The 12,796-nt window shown below is 43.8% G+C and overlaps 2 protein-coding genes across 2 annotated transcripts; both read left to right on the plus strand.

Moving 5' to 3' along the window:
• The first annotated feature begins 2,685 nt into the window (after positions 1 to 2,685).
• Positions 2,686 to 7,754, plus strand: LOC117844755 (probable protein S-acyltransferase 19). The gene is made up of 9 exons (XM_034725537.2): positions 2,686 to 2,895; positions 4,125 to 4,238; positions 4,324 to 4,725; positions 4,806 to 4,874; positions 4,951 to 5,022; positions 5,143 to 5,268; positions 5,688 to 5,768; positions 5,864 to 6,052; positions 6,230 to 7,754. Exons 1-9 carry the CDS (start codon positions 2,851 to 2,853, stop codon positions 7,247 to 7,249), a joined length of 2,118 nt encoding a protein of 705 aa, XP_034581428.1. The 5' UTR covers positions 2,686 to 2,850; the 3' UTR covers positions 7,250 to 7,754.
• A 72-nt stretch (positions 7,755 to 7,826) lies between these two features.
• On the plus strand, positions 7,827 to 12,426 carry LOC117844756 (ruBisCO large subunit-binding protein subunit alpha). The gene is made up of 8 exons (XM_034725538.2): positions 7,827 to 8,394; positions 9,100 to 9,221; positions 9,298 to 9,505; positions 9,877 to 10,022; positions 10,295 to 10,601; positions 10,862 to 11,112; positions 11,376 to 11,576; positions 11,710 to 12,426. The coding sequence occupies exons 1-8, from the start codon at positions 7,827 to 7,829 to the stop codon at positions 12,022 to 12,024; spliced, it is 2,118 nt and encodes a 705-aa protein (XP_034581429.2). The 3' UTR covers positions 12,025 to 12,426.
• The last annotated feature ends 370 nt before the right edge of the window (positions 12,427 to 12,796 follow it).

The raw sequence follows: 12,796 nt of genomic DNA on the forward strand, positions 1-12,796 counted from the left end.
GACACGTGGAGAGGGAAAAGGGGAAAAGAATGGACGGTGGTCGGTTTTGGTGCCGGAACGACGTATTCGCCGGAAGATAAGATTTTTAAGAGCTCAGACCGTGGAAGATTTTGAAAACATTTTTTAGCGAGTGATTTTGGTTGATGAGTTTTACAGGCATTACAGAGCCCCCTTCCCCTTAGCTTCCAAATTAGCCCCTAAGGATTATCACAACTTAAACCCATGGCTCCAAGTGTATGCGCTACTGAATTACAAGTCCTTGGACAATGAGAAACAGAACACACAGAAAAATCAAACAACATGTTGGCTCTAATCTCTCAGAACAACAATCCAAAAGATGATCTATCAAAAGAAGAGCTGTCTAAAGCATTCACTTGGAATTTTGGAAAGAGACGTGTGTGTGAGTGTGACTTGACGCAAACAAACTACGCATGGCCCGCCGAACACAAATTTTGTAGCCTCGTATCTGGGCCGCAACGGTGGCGTGACCCAGCATGCGGCCCAATAGAACTCTCTCCTCGGCCCAACGTCCAAGCTCTTTTTTCCTGTTGTGTTTCGGTACAGATCACATAAACCATCCTCGTTCTTTATCAAAAAAAAAAAACATCCTCCTTGCTTCACAAAAAAAAAAATTCCTCCTGGTATGGACTGATCACCAAACGGCAACCTCCTGCATGTATACTATACTAAGTGACAAGTATAGACGTATAATCTTGTTGCTACACTGCTGAACCTAAGCTTTGGCAGAGGACAGGGATGGTATAACCTGGTCACTACAGGTAAACAGCTCATTCACCGTCAGATCCGTGTATAAATACCTTACCATTTTTCTCTGAAAAATAAATATCTTGTCAATAGTGAAGCATGCATGAAGTTTGATGTATGAAAATGCCATTGAAGGTTAAAATGTCTATGTGGTATTTTAAAAAAGGAGTCACTCTCACAAACAATAATCTGGCTAGAAGAAATTGGTTGGTAAGAAATATTGTTTCTTCTGTAGTACATTGCAAATAGAAATCATCTAGCATGTCTTCTTGTCATTATGTTAAATTTTGCTGTCGTGCTATTCATGTATTCGGAATTGCCCAACCATTAATTTTTTTTAACCAATGGGCTAAACTAAGAGGAGCAAAGGATAATTTGAATTTATGGACCGAGCCTATCATGTTTTGCTAGGCAATTTGGCTCAAAAGAAATGGTGCTAGAATCCGCTTGTTTGAGCGCTGAGGTCCAGAGTGGGTGCTGAACTGCTGCTGATGCTGGCCGAGCCCAAAATGGTTCATGTTTAGAAATACTGTATAGTACGGTTTATCACTAGCACGATGAAGCAAAAGCTTGAATACAACTTGGCCTGCATGTGGGCCCCCCACGCACCTACCCTACCTACCTGTGTCAATGTGCCCTATCTCTGCACTTTTGTGTTGGACAATCTGTTGATGCACTCATCGGAAGAGCAAGCAAAGTGCTGGAGGGTAGTGCCATTGGGCCTGTTCGCTTCAGCTTATAAGCCGGCTGAAAAGCTGAAACGGCTGATTTGTTGTGAGAGGAAAATACTGTTTGGTGGCTGATAAGCCGGCTGAATAAGCTGAAGCGAACAGGCCAATTAATGAGACCAGCTCGATCAGGTCGTCTTACCTTGAACAGGCAGGAAGGCCATGTCCAATTGATGCTCCTCCCCTCACTGCCCCACTGCCGCTGCGTTCGTACGCCCCCCACATGATCGATCATTCCCGGTATCGCACGCCAGTGGCCTCTAATAATTTATTTTGATTCCATGCGAAGAGGTCAACTAGTTGTTTTGTTTGTCGAATTCGGATTTTTGGGGATCTATTTGGCGATCAGAATAGGTGTACTTTCTCGCTTCTCGACGAATAATTGGTTGATGTCTTGTCTTTTTTTGAGCCATGGTTGATGTCTTGTTAAGATTGGACAAAGAAGAAACAACGATGACGGCCTGGATCGAGATAGGCCTAAATGCATTTTTTGTTTTTTAAACATAAGCATAAATGTTTATATATATGCACGTATATTTAACCTTATAAATATACACATGCAACTCTACTCATCTACTCTTATAAGTATTTTTCACGGCCAGTATATCTTTGATATTGATGATTAGCTGTAGACAGGCACGCCGCACACCACTGATCTCCGCTCCGTAAATGTATTCTTAATCATGTTAATATTTGATAGAACTATGTAAGCATATACCCGTACTACACCTTCGCCGAAATATAAGAAATGCAATATATTTTAGGTACCCAAATCTATATATCAATCCAGTGACCAGATTTGGCATGCGCTGTGGATGCCAAAAATAACCGAATCTTTTTCTTTGGCAGCATGCCATCGCTCGTGAACAGCCGAAATATCCGTCAAAACCCCAACTGTTAGCTCACATCATCAGGGGCGAAGTTTTGGCACGAAATTTAATCAGCTCCTAAACCGTAGGAGCAGCATCTTTGCTCCACTACGCAGTTCTAGCTGGACTGGACTGGATGGACTGAGCTGTTTGACCCAATCATCTCTCCAACAAACCGCCACCGCCTCACTGCAGGAAAAAGGCAGCTGAGCTGCTTGAATTAGAGAGAGAAAATCGCAGGAGAGGAGAGAGAAGGCGGTGGGGCCCGGCTCCGTCCTTAATAAAAAATCTCCAGCTTGTTGTTTCCTCGTTATTACTGAACTACCAGGTACCAACCCGGCGGCGCTGGAAAGGAAAGCCGGGCCTTCCCCTCCCCTTTGCTGCCGCCTGCCGGCCGGGAGAAAGGGAGGAGGCGCTCGTGGGTGCGGGGGGACGGACTCCAGGAGCCCGGAGGGGGAGGGGGCTCTCCGAGGGGAAGGCGGGGAGCCATGGCCCGGAAGCACGGCTGGCAGCTGCCGGCCCACACCCTGCAGGTGGTGCACTGACTCGCTGATGGTTCCGTTCTCGCTCGCCCTCTCCTTCTCTTTCTGTTTTTTTTTTTGGATCGGGTGTGATTTGCGTTTGTGCGTTTAGTAACGAGCGGAATTCGGTGTGGAATTCCGTCCCTGTGCGGTTTTGCTGCGGGGAATTCGGCGTCGTCGCGATTATTTCGAAGATCTGTTGAGGGGAGGAGTCGCTGGGTAGTGGTTGGGGTTTCCCCCCCTTTTGTTGTTTCCGTGTCGCTAGTCGAGAGAAATGATTAATGTGAATACGTAACGAATCGGGGTATGCGATTCTCAAAGTGTGGGTTCAAATCGTGCAGATTATATAACTGTTGCACTGTACTACCTGTTACTGTTAGGATTTCTAGCGCTAGGGTTGCTCAGTCACTGGGATTTTGATCTAACAGAGCAGGGATGTATATGTCTTAACTCGCAATGGCTGTTTAGTTATCAGTATGTTAGGAGGTGGCAAATATTTTTTACAGAGCACTTGCTCGGTGCATCTAGGAAAAAAAAGCAGTTGTTCAGTGGAAGAGTTTCGATGATGTGGCAGAAGAATACAACCTCTTCTTGAACTCTGCATCTAGGCAGCTCGATGGATTGTTGGTTCATGCCATTTATTTGAGTGAGGTGAAATGCCTTCAGGCATTATATATTTAATATCAAACGGAGTATTGATGACCTGTATTACTTTTTATATTCAAGCATTTTGTCCTAGAGACTCCACAAGTGCTATTTTTTGCTAGTATTTTATCTCACTTTCTCGTGTGTTGTATAATGCAAAGAAATGACTGCTGTCTACTAGTTCATGTAGTCACTCGACATTACTAACAATCCTTTTTGACAAACGTTGTAGTTTTTTTTTTTACAGTTTTCCAACATCTTCTTATACATAAAGTCACATATTATCCAACGGAACAAAGGTAGACTTGTCTTATTGTAGTTTACTTGTAATGCTCTGGCCATGCAAGAAACATTGCTTGTATGTAGCAATATGATGTTCTCTACCCAGTGCCTAGACGGCATACATATGCATGCTTATTTTTATTTCCCCTAGGAAATTAAATATTTATACTCATGTGCAGTAGATATTGTGTTTCTCTGCAACATACTTTTTTGGTTCATAGTTTGGACTGTGAGTTTAAATAGCTCCAACTAGTTCGATCGAAACACTTAATTTTGGAGATTTTGGTAACTGACTCATCATCTCATTTTGATAGATTGTTGCGATAACGGTTTTCTTCCTTCTGGTGGTCGCATTTTATGCCTTCTTTGCACCATTTCTGGGAACACAAGTCCTCGAGTATGTTGCAATCGGTGTTTATACTCCTGTGGTAAGTTGCCCTCATGTTATTTTTTTTCCCATACTACAAAAATTGTGGTACCATGAGACATTTCTCCTCCCTACATCACATTCAGGCACTTGCGGTTTTCATCCTTTACATCCGATGCACAAGTATAAACCCTGCAGATCCTGGGATTATGTCAAAATTTGAGGATGGCTTTATCAATGTACCAGCCAACAGTGCTGGAGTCGAAGGAATGAATTTTCCCCAGAAAGAAAACAATGCTACTGGAACAAACTCCCCAACGTCTACTTGTAGAAGCTCTCTGGATGGGCATTCCAATCAGAGAGGTTCATCTTTAGGGGAGACGAACATAAATCTAGGATCACAACAGCCAAAGAAAAGATCAAGCTGTTGGTTGATAGGTGGGCTTCTGTGTGCTATATTTGTCAAGGAGGACTGCCGGAAACCTGATGACTCAGAGCAACAAGCAAATGGTGAAGAGGCTCTGTTTTGCACATTATGTAATGCTGAGGTATGTTAATTTAACTTTTCACTATGCAAAATTGTCTAGCTGGTGTGGTTTAATTTTGCTTCACAACATTAACTTTTCAGGTTCGCAAGTTCAGCAAACACTGCAGAAGCTGTGACAAGTGTGTGGATGGATTTGATCATCATTGTCGGGTGCCTTTCTTGACCTGTGCTAGAGTATTACTTATATTATTCCATTGTGTATAGCTAATATGGCATATCTTTTCAGTGGCTGAATAACTGTGTTGGCCGGAAGAACTATTTCACGTTTCTTTCTCTGATGGCAATCAGTCTTATTTGGGTATGCAGTGTGGATTTGCTATATACCCTTTTTCTTGAGTTCACTTAGTTACAGGGTTTGTGTAGATTTGTTGCTTTCCTTGTAGCATGGCACTAAATGTTGAAATCTTCTGTATCATAGCTTGCAATTGAATTTGGAGCGGGCATTGCTGTTATTGTACTCTGCTTTGTCGATAAGAATGCATCAAGAAATATCCAAGACAAGCTGGGGAATGGCTTGACTCCTGCTCCATTTGCTGTTATTGTGGTAAGTTGCTGTGTTAAACAGTTGTAGTCTCTAGTGTATAAGAATCTTCTCTTGGTTAGAAGTCGTTTGAAGTAGTAAGTTTCAAAATCTGATAAAGAAACCCAAACCGCTTGATTTTATTTTCTTTACTGTGTTATGATGCCTTAATTCATTGTTTTGAAGTAGCAAGTTGCGATCTGCCTTCTTAGAATACAGCATTTCAAAATTTGTATCCAGTAGCACCTTTTTTTACCACCAGGAGTATAATTCTTCCTGTTTAGGATCCTATAACTATCTTCTTAGCCCTTCTGAATTTATTGACACAACTTGACTCATGGTAACATACTGGATGAGTAATGTGCCATTCTCAAATTCTTCTTCTTTCATATTAAAATTAAGTCTTTTTAGCTGTTAGTTGACCATAAATTTCTTTTATGCAGGGAATATTTACCTTACTTTCATTGGTGGCCTGCATACCTTTAGGGGAACTTTTCTTCTTCCACATAATATTGATAAGAAAGGTTTGCATGCAATTCCAGTGGAACTGTTACACTTACACATGAAAAATTTGATCTTGTTTGCTCAGCTGTGTTCTCTTTTCTATGTTGTGTATCAGGGGATCACAACTTATGATTATGTTGTTGCAATGAGAGCTATGAGTGAGGCAGCTCCAGAGGATGAGGAAGGAGCAAACATTATTTACTCCCCATCAAATTCAGCGACAACTGGCTTCAGTGTAGGAAGTTCACTTGGTCTTCACCACAAGGGTTCTTGGTGTACACCTCCAAGGATATTTATTGATCATGTAAGCCTCCCTGCTTTAAACATCAAGTATATTGCTTCCAAAATCTATTCTACTAAACAAGTGCATCCTACAGCTTTGAAAATTAATAAGAAGCCCAGTTTAGAAGAAATGTAGTTATAGTGTTAGAAGAATCCCTTCACTCATACTAACTTGAGTTATATTGAAACTATCAATCAGGATGAAGTGATCCCACATTTGGATCCTGGAATGGTGCCTTCAACTGTGGACCCTGATGCTGCTGGATATGCTGAGAGAGCAAACAAAGCCAAAAAGGCAGTTAAAATCAGTGCTCGGAGCCTTGCAAAGCTGGATAAAAATGAGGTAATGAAAGCTGCTGCAAAAGCTCGGGCATCATCCTCAGTTCTGCGACCAATTGATACCCGACGTGGTCATGAAGCTGATGTTGTCTCCAGCGGCAATGCAAGCATCAGGAGTAGCATGAGTGTCGACTACAGTGGCACAAAGGAATCAAACAGTGAAATGAGACTTTCTCCACTTCAGAATTCATACCCCCAAAGTCTTGCAAGCCAGGACGACTACGAGACCGGCACACCAACTGCGAGCAGTTTAAGTAGCCCGGTCCACATCCACAAGCTTGCCTCTCATTCTCAGTTCAGTGCAGCGCCTCACCCTCCACCACCTGAGAGGCCTGCACCGGGGATGATGCGGCCACCTGTTCCCACCACACAAGGGATACCTCGGCCACCTGTTCCCACCACACAAATAACCAACCCGATGTTCCAGTCAGCTACATCTTATGTTCGAGAGAACCGAAGAGCTTCTGTTGTCTGGGATCAAGAGGCTGGTCGGTACGTGTCGGTTCCTGCCCAAACAAGAATTGGACCTGGCGTCGAGCAGGCAGCAAGAAACCCACGTTTCTTGGCGAACCCAAGTGGTGAGCCAAGCAGCCACGGGAGAAGCCTTGCGCCTGGGAACACCTCATCCTCAGCGATGCCATCAGGGCAACCATCAGAGGGGCTGACATATTCTGGGCAATCGATATTCTTCGGTGGCCCCATACTGAGCACCCCTGGCATCAACGCCCAGAGGAACGAGGCGGTCGCAAGAGCACGCCCCGAGGGAAGCAGAGATCCCAATGCCCAGCAGCGTGACATCCGGGGCGAGAAAGCGCGGACAGGCTCTTTGCCTGTGTTTGCTCCCGGGACGTTCCAGAGGAACCCAGCGTATGACAAGTGACATGCTCCTGCCCTTGATGTTCGTCTGAAGTGCCATGCCATTGCGCGGGAACGCATACAACCTGAAGAGTTGACACTTGACAAGAGTTGAAAGGCTGCTCTTCTGGGGTTGCTAGACGGACGGCTGTACAAGCAGGCGTTGGAATGCGGCTGCTTGCAGGAGATAACGAAAGCACAAATATCGCTCCGTCTCTGCTGACCTTTTTCAGTGTTGGGAGAGCGATGGAGCGACTGATGTAAAATGCCTTCGTGTTAGGAATTCTTCAGATGTTTGATGCATGACAGATAGGAAGAGCTAATTGTTTCCTGATGTCAAATGCCAATTTGCAGCTGACTTTGTGTAGTGTGCTAGTGTTCATTTCAGTCACCGTTTTGTGTGCGCCATCGCATCTTATTCGACATGTAAAAAGGTTCTTCCAGGTGCACTTGCGGACAGTGCTCGTTTGCTTGCTGGTGTTCTTGAATCTCGACTCTTGGTGCAGCATGGACCCTTGTTGTTTTGCCCACATCTTGTGTTGTGTGTTCGTCCTTAGCGTCGCGGAGGCAGCAGCCTGAATGGTGTCTACTGAAACCGTGTAATGGCATCTGCAGATATTGCAGCAACACAAATAAAAGAAGAGGAAGAAAGGGGTAAACAGATAAAACCTCCTGTCGCTAAAACCCTCACACTCTGTTCTTCACTCTTCAGCCTCGCCGCCTCGCTTCCCCCCTCTTCTCGAACGCGGGGTACCTCACTACCTCGGCGGCTCACAGCGCCACGGCTCCCCTCCCCAACCCCCGCAAAGGCACCCAGCCGAGGGGACTCCTCTGCCCCCGCCTCCGCCTCCCGGGCTCCCGGCGCCTCTACGCGGCCTATCGGATCGTATTCGCCCGCCGGCTGTCGCTGCTCGGCCCCGGGCGTGCCTCAGTATTCGTTCCTGCCGGCCGCTCCGATGTACCTCAACGCCGTTTCCCTCGCCGCCGCAGCCGCCTTCTCGTCCTCATCCCAGCAGCTGCTTCCCAGGCCGGCTAGGGTCGCTCCCCGCCGCCGCCTGGTGTTGCGGGCGGACGTCAAGGTCATATCTACCGGCGAGGCCTGCCGCCGCGGGCTCGCCGCCGGCATCGACAAGCTTGCCGACGCCGTCGCGGTCACCCTCGGCCCCAAAGGTGGGGGACTTTCTTCTGCTACGCGTCTATATGCTTGCCTCGCCTTTGTCATCTTAATTTTGTTCCTGTTAGGGTGCATCCCGCTGGGATGTACTCGTGAGTTCTCATTTATCAATTGTGTGGCGAATGGGGTCCGATTTGCATGTATTAGTTAAATATTTTAAGCTAACAATTTCGGAGCCATTTTGGACCTAAAATGTTCGGACTAACTGTACACTAACTTGTTCAGCTATAGTACATTTAGTGCAACCAATCTGTCTGACAAATGGAATTTGGTGTTGCTTAGGCAGTTGGCCTTATGACATTTTGTTCAGAGTAGTTACATCGAGACTCAGGTCAACCTTATTTTGCTATGTTCCTTCCCAACATTTTCCATTTCATCATGAGTATACATTGTACTCCAAACCTGTAGAATGGTTTCCAACTATTGTAATTTTGTCATACAACTGCCAATTTATTGCAAATAGGGTAGTGCCATCTAATGCTGCAGATGGAATTTTTTTCCTCGCCGCAAAATTAGGTAACTTTATCTGAAGGGCAAAGGATGCTTTATGTTGCTGTTAAAAAAGGTGCAATCTTTGGAGCACCTCAGCAGTGAAGGTGTTGTTTATGCTGTTAGGTCCATATCTCATATTGTCGGAGTTCTTAGTACACGGATTGTCTTGTAGTGCTATGGATTGTTGAAAGCTTAGAAGTTTGGTGCAGGGAGGAATGTTGTTATTGACCAAGATGATGTCCCTAAAGTAATTAACGATGGTGTCACAATTGCCAAGGCGATAGAGCTCCCAAATGCGCTCGAGCATGCGGGTGCCTCGCTACTTCAAGAGGTAAGGTTCTACATTTCTTGTATCCTTAAATTGGTTAATATTGGTGCTGCTTGTTCACTAGACATGTGTTAGCCAGATAGCATCCAAGACAAATAGTGCGGTTGGCGATGGAACTACAACAGCAATTGTTTTGGCTCGGGAAATCATCAATCTTGGGTTGTTGGCAGTTGCCACTGGTGCTAACCCAGTTGCCTTGAGAAGGGGTATTGACAAAGCCGTTCACGAGCTAATTAAGATCTTGAAGAGCAAATGTATTCCCGTGAGTACAAAGGAGGACATAAAAGGTAATCTTTATGTTCTGGAAAGTGAGGATTTGTGTGTGCAAAAATGTGAAAAAAAAAGAAATAAAAAAAAAACCACACCCACTAGTATACTACTACCGGCAAGGGCTAAACTGGTTATCGAATATCATATGTTATTTTGTATTATAGAGAAAGGAGGAGCTCCAGCTTGATTTAAATTAGAAAAAAAATAAGACTACACCCCGGCATATGCTTGAAATGACTAGAAAAATACAAACCATCTTTTTTCATTGTTCTGCCTCAAATACATTGTTGGTATGAAATGTTATGTTTGTGTATGCATTCATTTTGAACTCATCTGCAGTGTCAGACTACTCAATGCTCACCATAGTAATTCTGAACTTCATTTTCAGCTGTTGCTTCAATATCATCTGGCAATGATGAATATGTTGGCAATCTCATTGCTGACGCATTGGAGAAGATAGGTCCTGATGGTATAATAAAAATTGAGTCATCATCTTCGATATATACCACAGTTGAGGTGCAGGAAGGAATGAAGGTATCTTTTATGTAGTCATAGAGATTGTTTTCCTAAACATTGAAATTTATATGCAAACAAATTTAAAACAGATAATGGCTGTGTCATATGATCTGTCAAACAGATACCAAGTAATGATTATTTAATACAAGTTAACAGGGAAAGAAGTTGTTTCAGGTCATATCTTGCATTTGGAGAAAAAAATCTAATTCAAACAGATACCAAGTAATGATTATTTAATACAAGTTAATAGGTTTTAACTCAAATTATCATTCACTATCTAATTCTTGCAGATAGACAAGGGATATGTTTCTCCACATTTCATCACAAATCATGACAAAGCAATCGTTGAATTTGAAAATGCTAGAGTGCTCTTAACTGATCAGCGTGTGAACGAAGTCCAGGAGATACTTCCTTTGCTTGAGAAGACGACACAGTTGAGTGTCCCTTTATTAATTATTGCTGAGGATGTGTCGCATACAGTGTATTCAACCCTTGTTCTTAACAAACTGAATGGATTGCTAAATGTTGCGGTTGTTAAATGCCCTGGGTTGGGAGATGAAAAGAAGGCTATTCTCCAAGATATTGCTATTATGACAGGTGAATATATAGAACTAGCATTTTGGAAGCTTCATACCTTAACGTACAGATTTTGATCTGATAGAATGTGGTATTTCCAATAAGTGTTTTTTTTTACATTTAGCAGTTCATGTTGATTGTGAGGCAAAGTTACATTTTCTTTAACAGACTGCTAAGCTCAGCATTTTTGTACCTTTCACTAGTGTACCTTTCATTTTCTTTAACGGATTGCACTTCATGTTGTTCTAGAAGTCCCTGAGTAGTTTTCTTCAATTGAACAGGTGCAGATTTCTTTGCCAGTGACCTTGGCTGGGGTCTTCATGGCATTACTTCTGATCAGCTAGGTATGGCTCAGAAGATCACAATAACTAGTGAATCAACGACTATCATTGCACATCCTTCAATGAGACCAGAGATTGAAGCCAGAATCATGCAATTGAAGAAAGATGTAGAGGAGACAACGAGTTCCTATCTTAGAGAAAGGTTCTCTGCAAGAATTGCTAAACTCTCACGTGGTGTTGGAGTTATTAAGGTGTGGTGCCATTTCAATAAACATGCATTCCGAAAGTATTGGATGTGAATTTGATGTATGCATCATGTATATTTTCAGGTAGAGAAGTGCGCCATACAGAAATTATTTTAGTTGCAATATTAAATTTGTTAGTTTGTTTCTGGAGATTTTACAGGGATTGAGCTATATTTCAGTATAAATTTATAATGCAGAAATCATTTAAGCTGGGGTGTGATATCTGTTTTTATTTCTGAATATTTGAAGAGAGTTGTATTCTATTTCAGGTTGGGGCAGCCACTGAAGCTGAACTTGAGGATAGGAAGCTGAGAGTGGAGGATGCAAAGAATGCAACTTTTGCAGCCATTAGTGAAGGCATAACTCCTGGCGGTGGTGTTACATATGTTCATTTATCAAAGCATATTCCCAGTATCATGGATCTTGTGGACGACCCGGAAGAGAAGATGGGTGTAAATATAGTTGGGAAGGTTAGTATGTCTGTCCATTGACATTTGCTGCTTGTTCCACAGGCTCAGAAAATACTTGTAACATTTGCACAGCATCCTAATTCTGAATTTTGTCCACTCATAATATTCTGAAATTTGTCCAATTTTTGTCTAGGCACTTCTTGTACCTGCTATGACGATAGCTCGCAATGCCGGGGCAGATGGTTCAGCTGTTGTAGAGAAGCTTCTCGCCAGTGAGTGGCGAGTTGGGTACAATGCGATGACTGACAAGTTTGAAGACCTTGTTACTGCTGGTGTGGTAGACCCATGCAGGGTTGCCAGATGCGTGCTCCAGAACTCTGCTTCTATCGCAGGACTAATCCTTATGACCCAAGCTATGATGTTTGACAAAATAAAGAAGAAAAAGTCTCCCATTCCGGAGATTCCTGGCATTCCACCGTTGCAAATAAGCCAAAAGACTAAGGTTTGAGCTGTTGGACAGGTATGCTGTCAATGAGGAATGCATCTGGACGATGCTAGATCTTTTTGACCCTGGTGTGGTTCATTGGGTGAGTTGAGCTAGGGATCATCTAAAATCTGGCCCCTGAAGATGATCAAGAGATTAAGCCACTGATCATCGTACGGATGACAGATTTGGTGATGTAACTCGGAGGGAGTAGCAGACGCACCGGCTTCGACTGCTGAAAAAACAGTATGTAGGACTGTGAGCACATGTAGATGTACAGTCATCATATTTAGCGGTAGGTGCAATATCAATTGTGGTGTCTGCATAATTTTGCTGTGGTGGATGAGAAGATAGCTAAGAAATTATTAATTTCCGAATGATAGTTATTGAGAAGGCAGATGATCGATCTTTCTGAGCCTTGTACTACTTCATACATCTTCGATGATTGAGCATGGTGACCTGCTGCCAGATTGCAGATACAATGGATCCGCTGCGATGATTGCAGGTGCAATCAATTGTAATCGCTCGCGGATCAGTGAGGCTTAACTTTTGTTGAGAGAAAGCGGCAGCGTCATTAGTTGCGGCATGATTTGCATAGCATTTGGTTTCCAAATAGTACAACATCAGCTAAACTGAGCCAACGAGACGAGCTCAGCTGGCCGGCCATCGGCCAGGGTCATCAGGCGTTCCGTCGCACAGCCGCGCCATGGTCTCTCGCTGGGACTGGCCACTGCCGGTGCAGCAGCTGCCGCTGGAGACTGTTGGTAGACGCGCCAAAGATCGCGTCGAAGAGCTC

Source organism: Setaria viridis, chromosome 2 (assembly GCF_005286985.2).
Source record: "Setaria viridis chromosome 2, Setaria_viridis_v4.0, whole genome shotgun sequence".
NCBI lineage: Eukaryota > Viridiplantae > Streptophyta > Magnoliopsida > Poales > Poaceae > Setaria > Setaria viridis.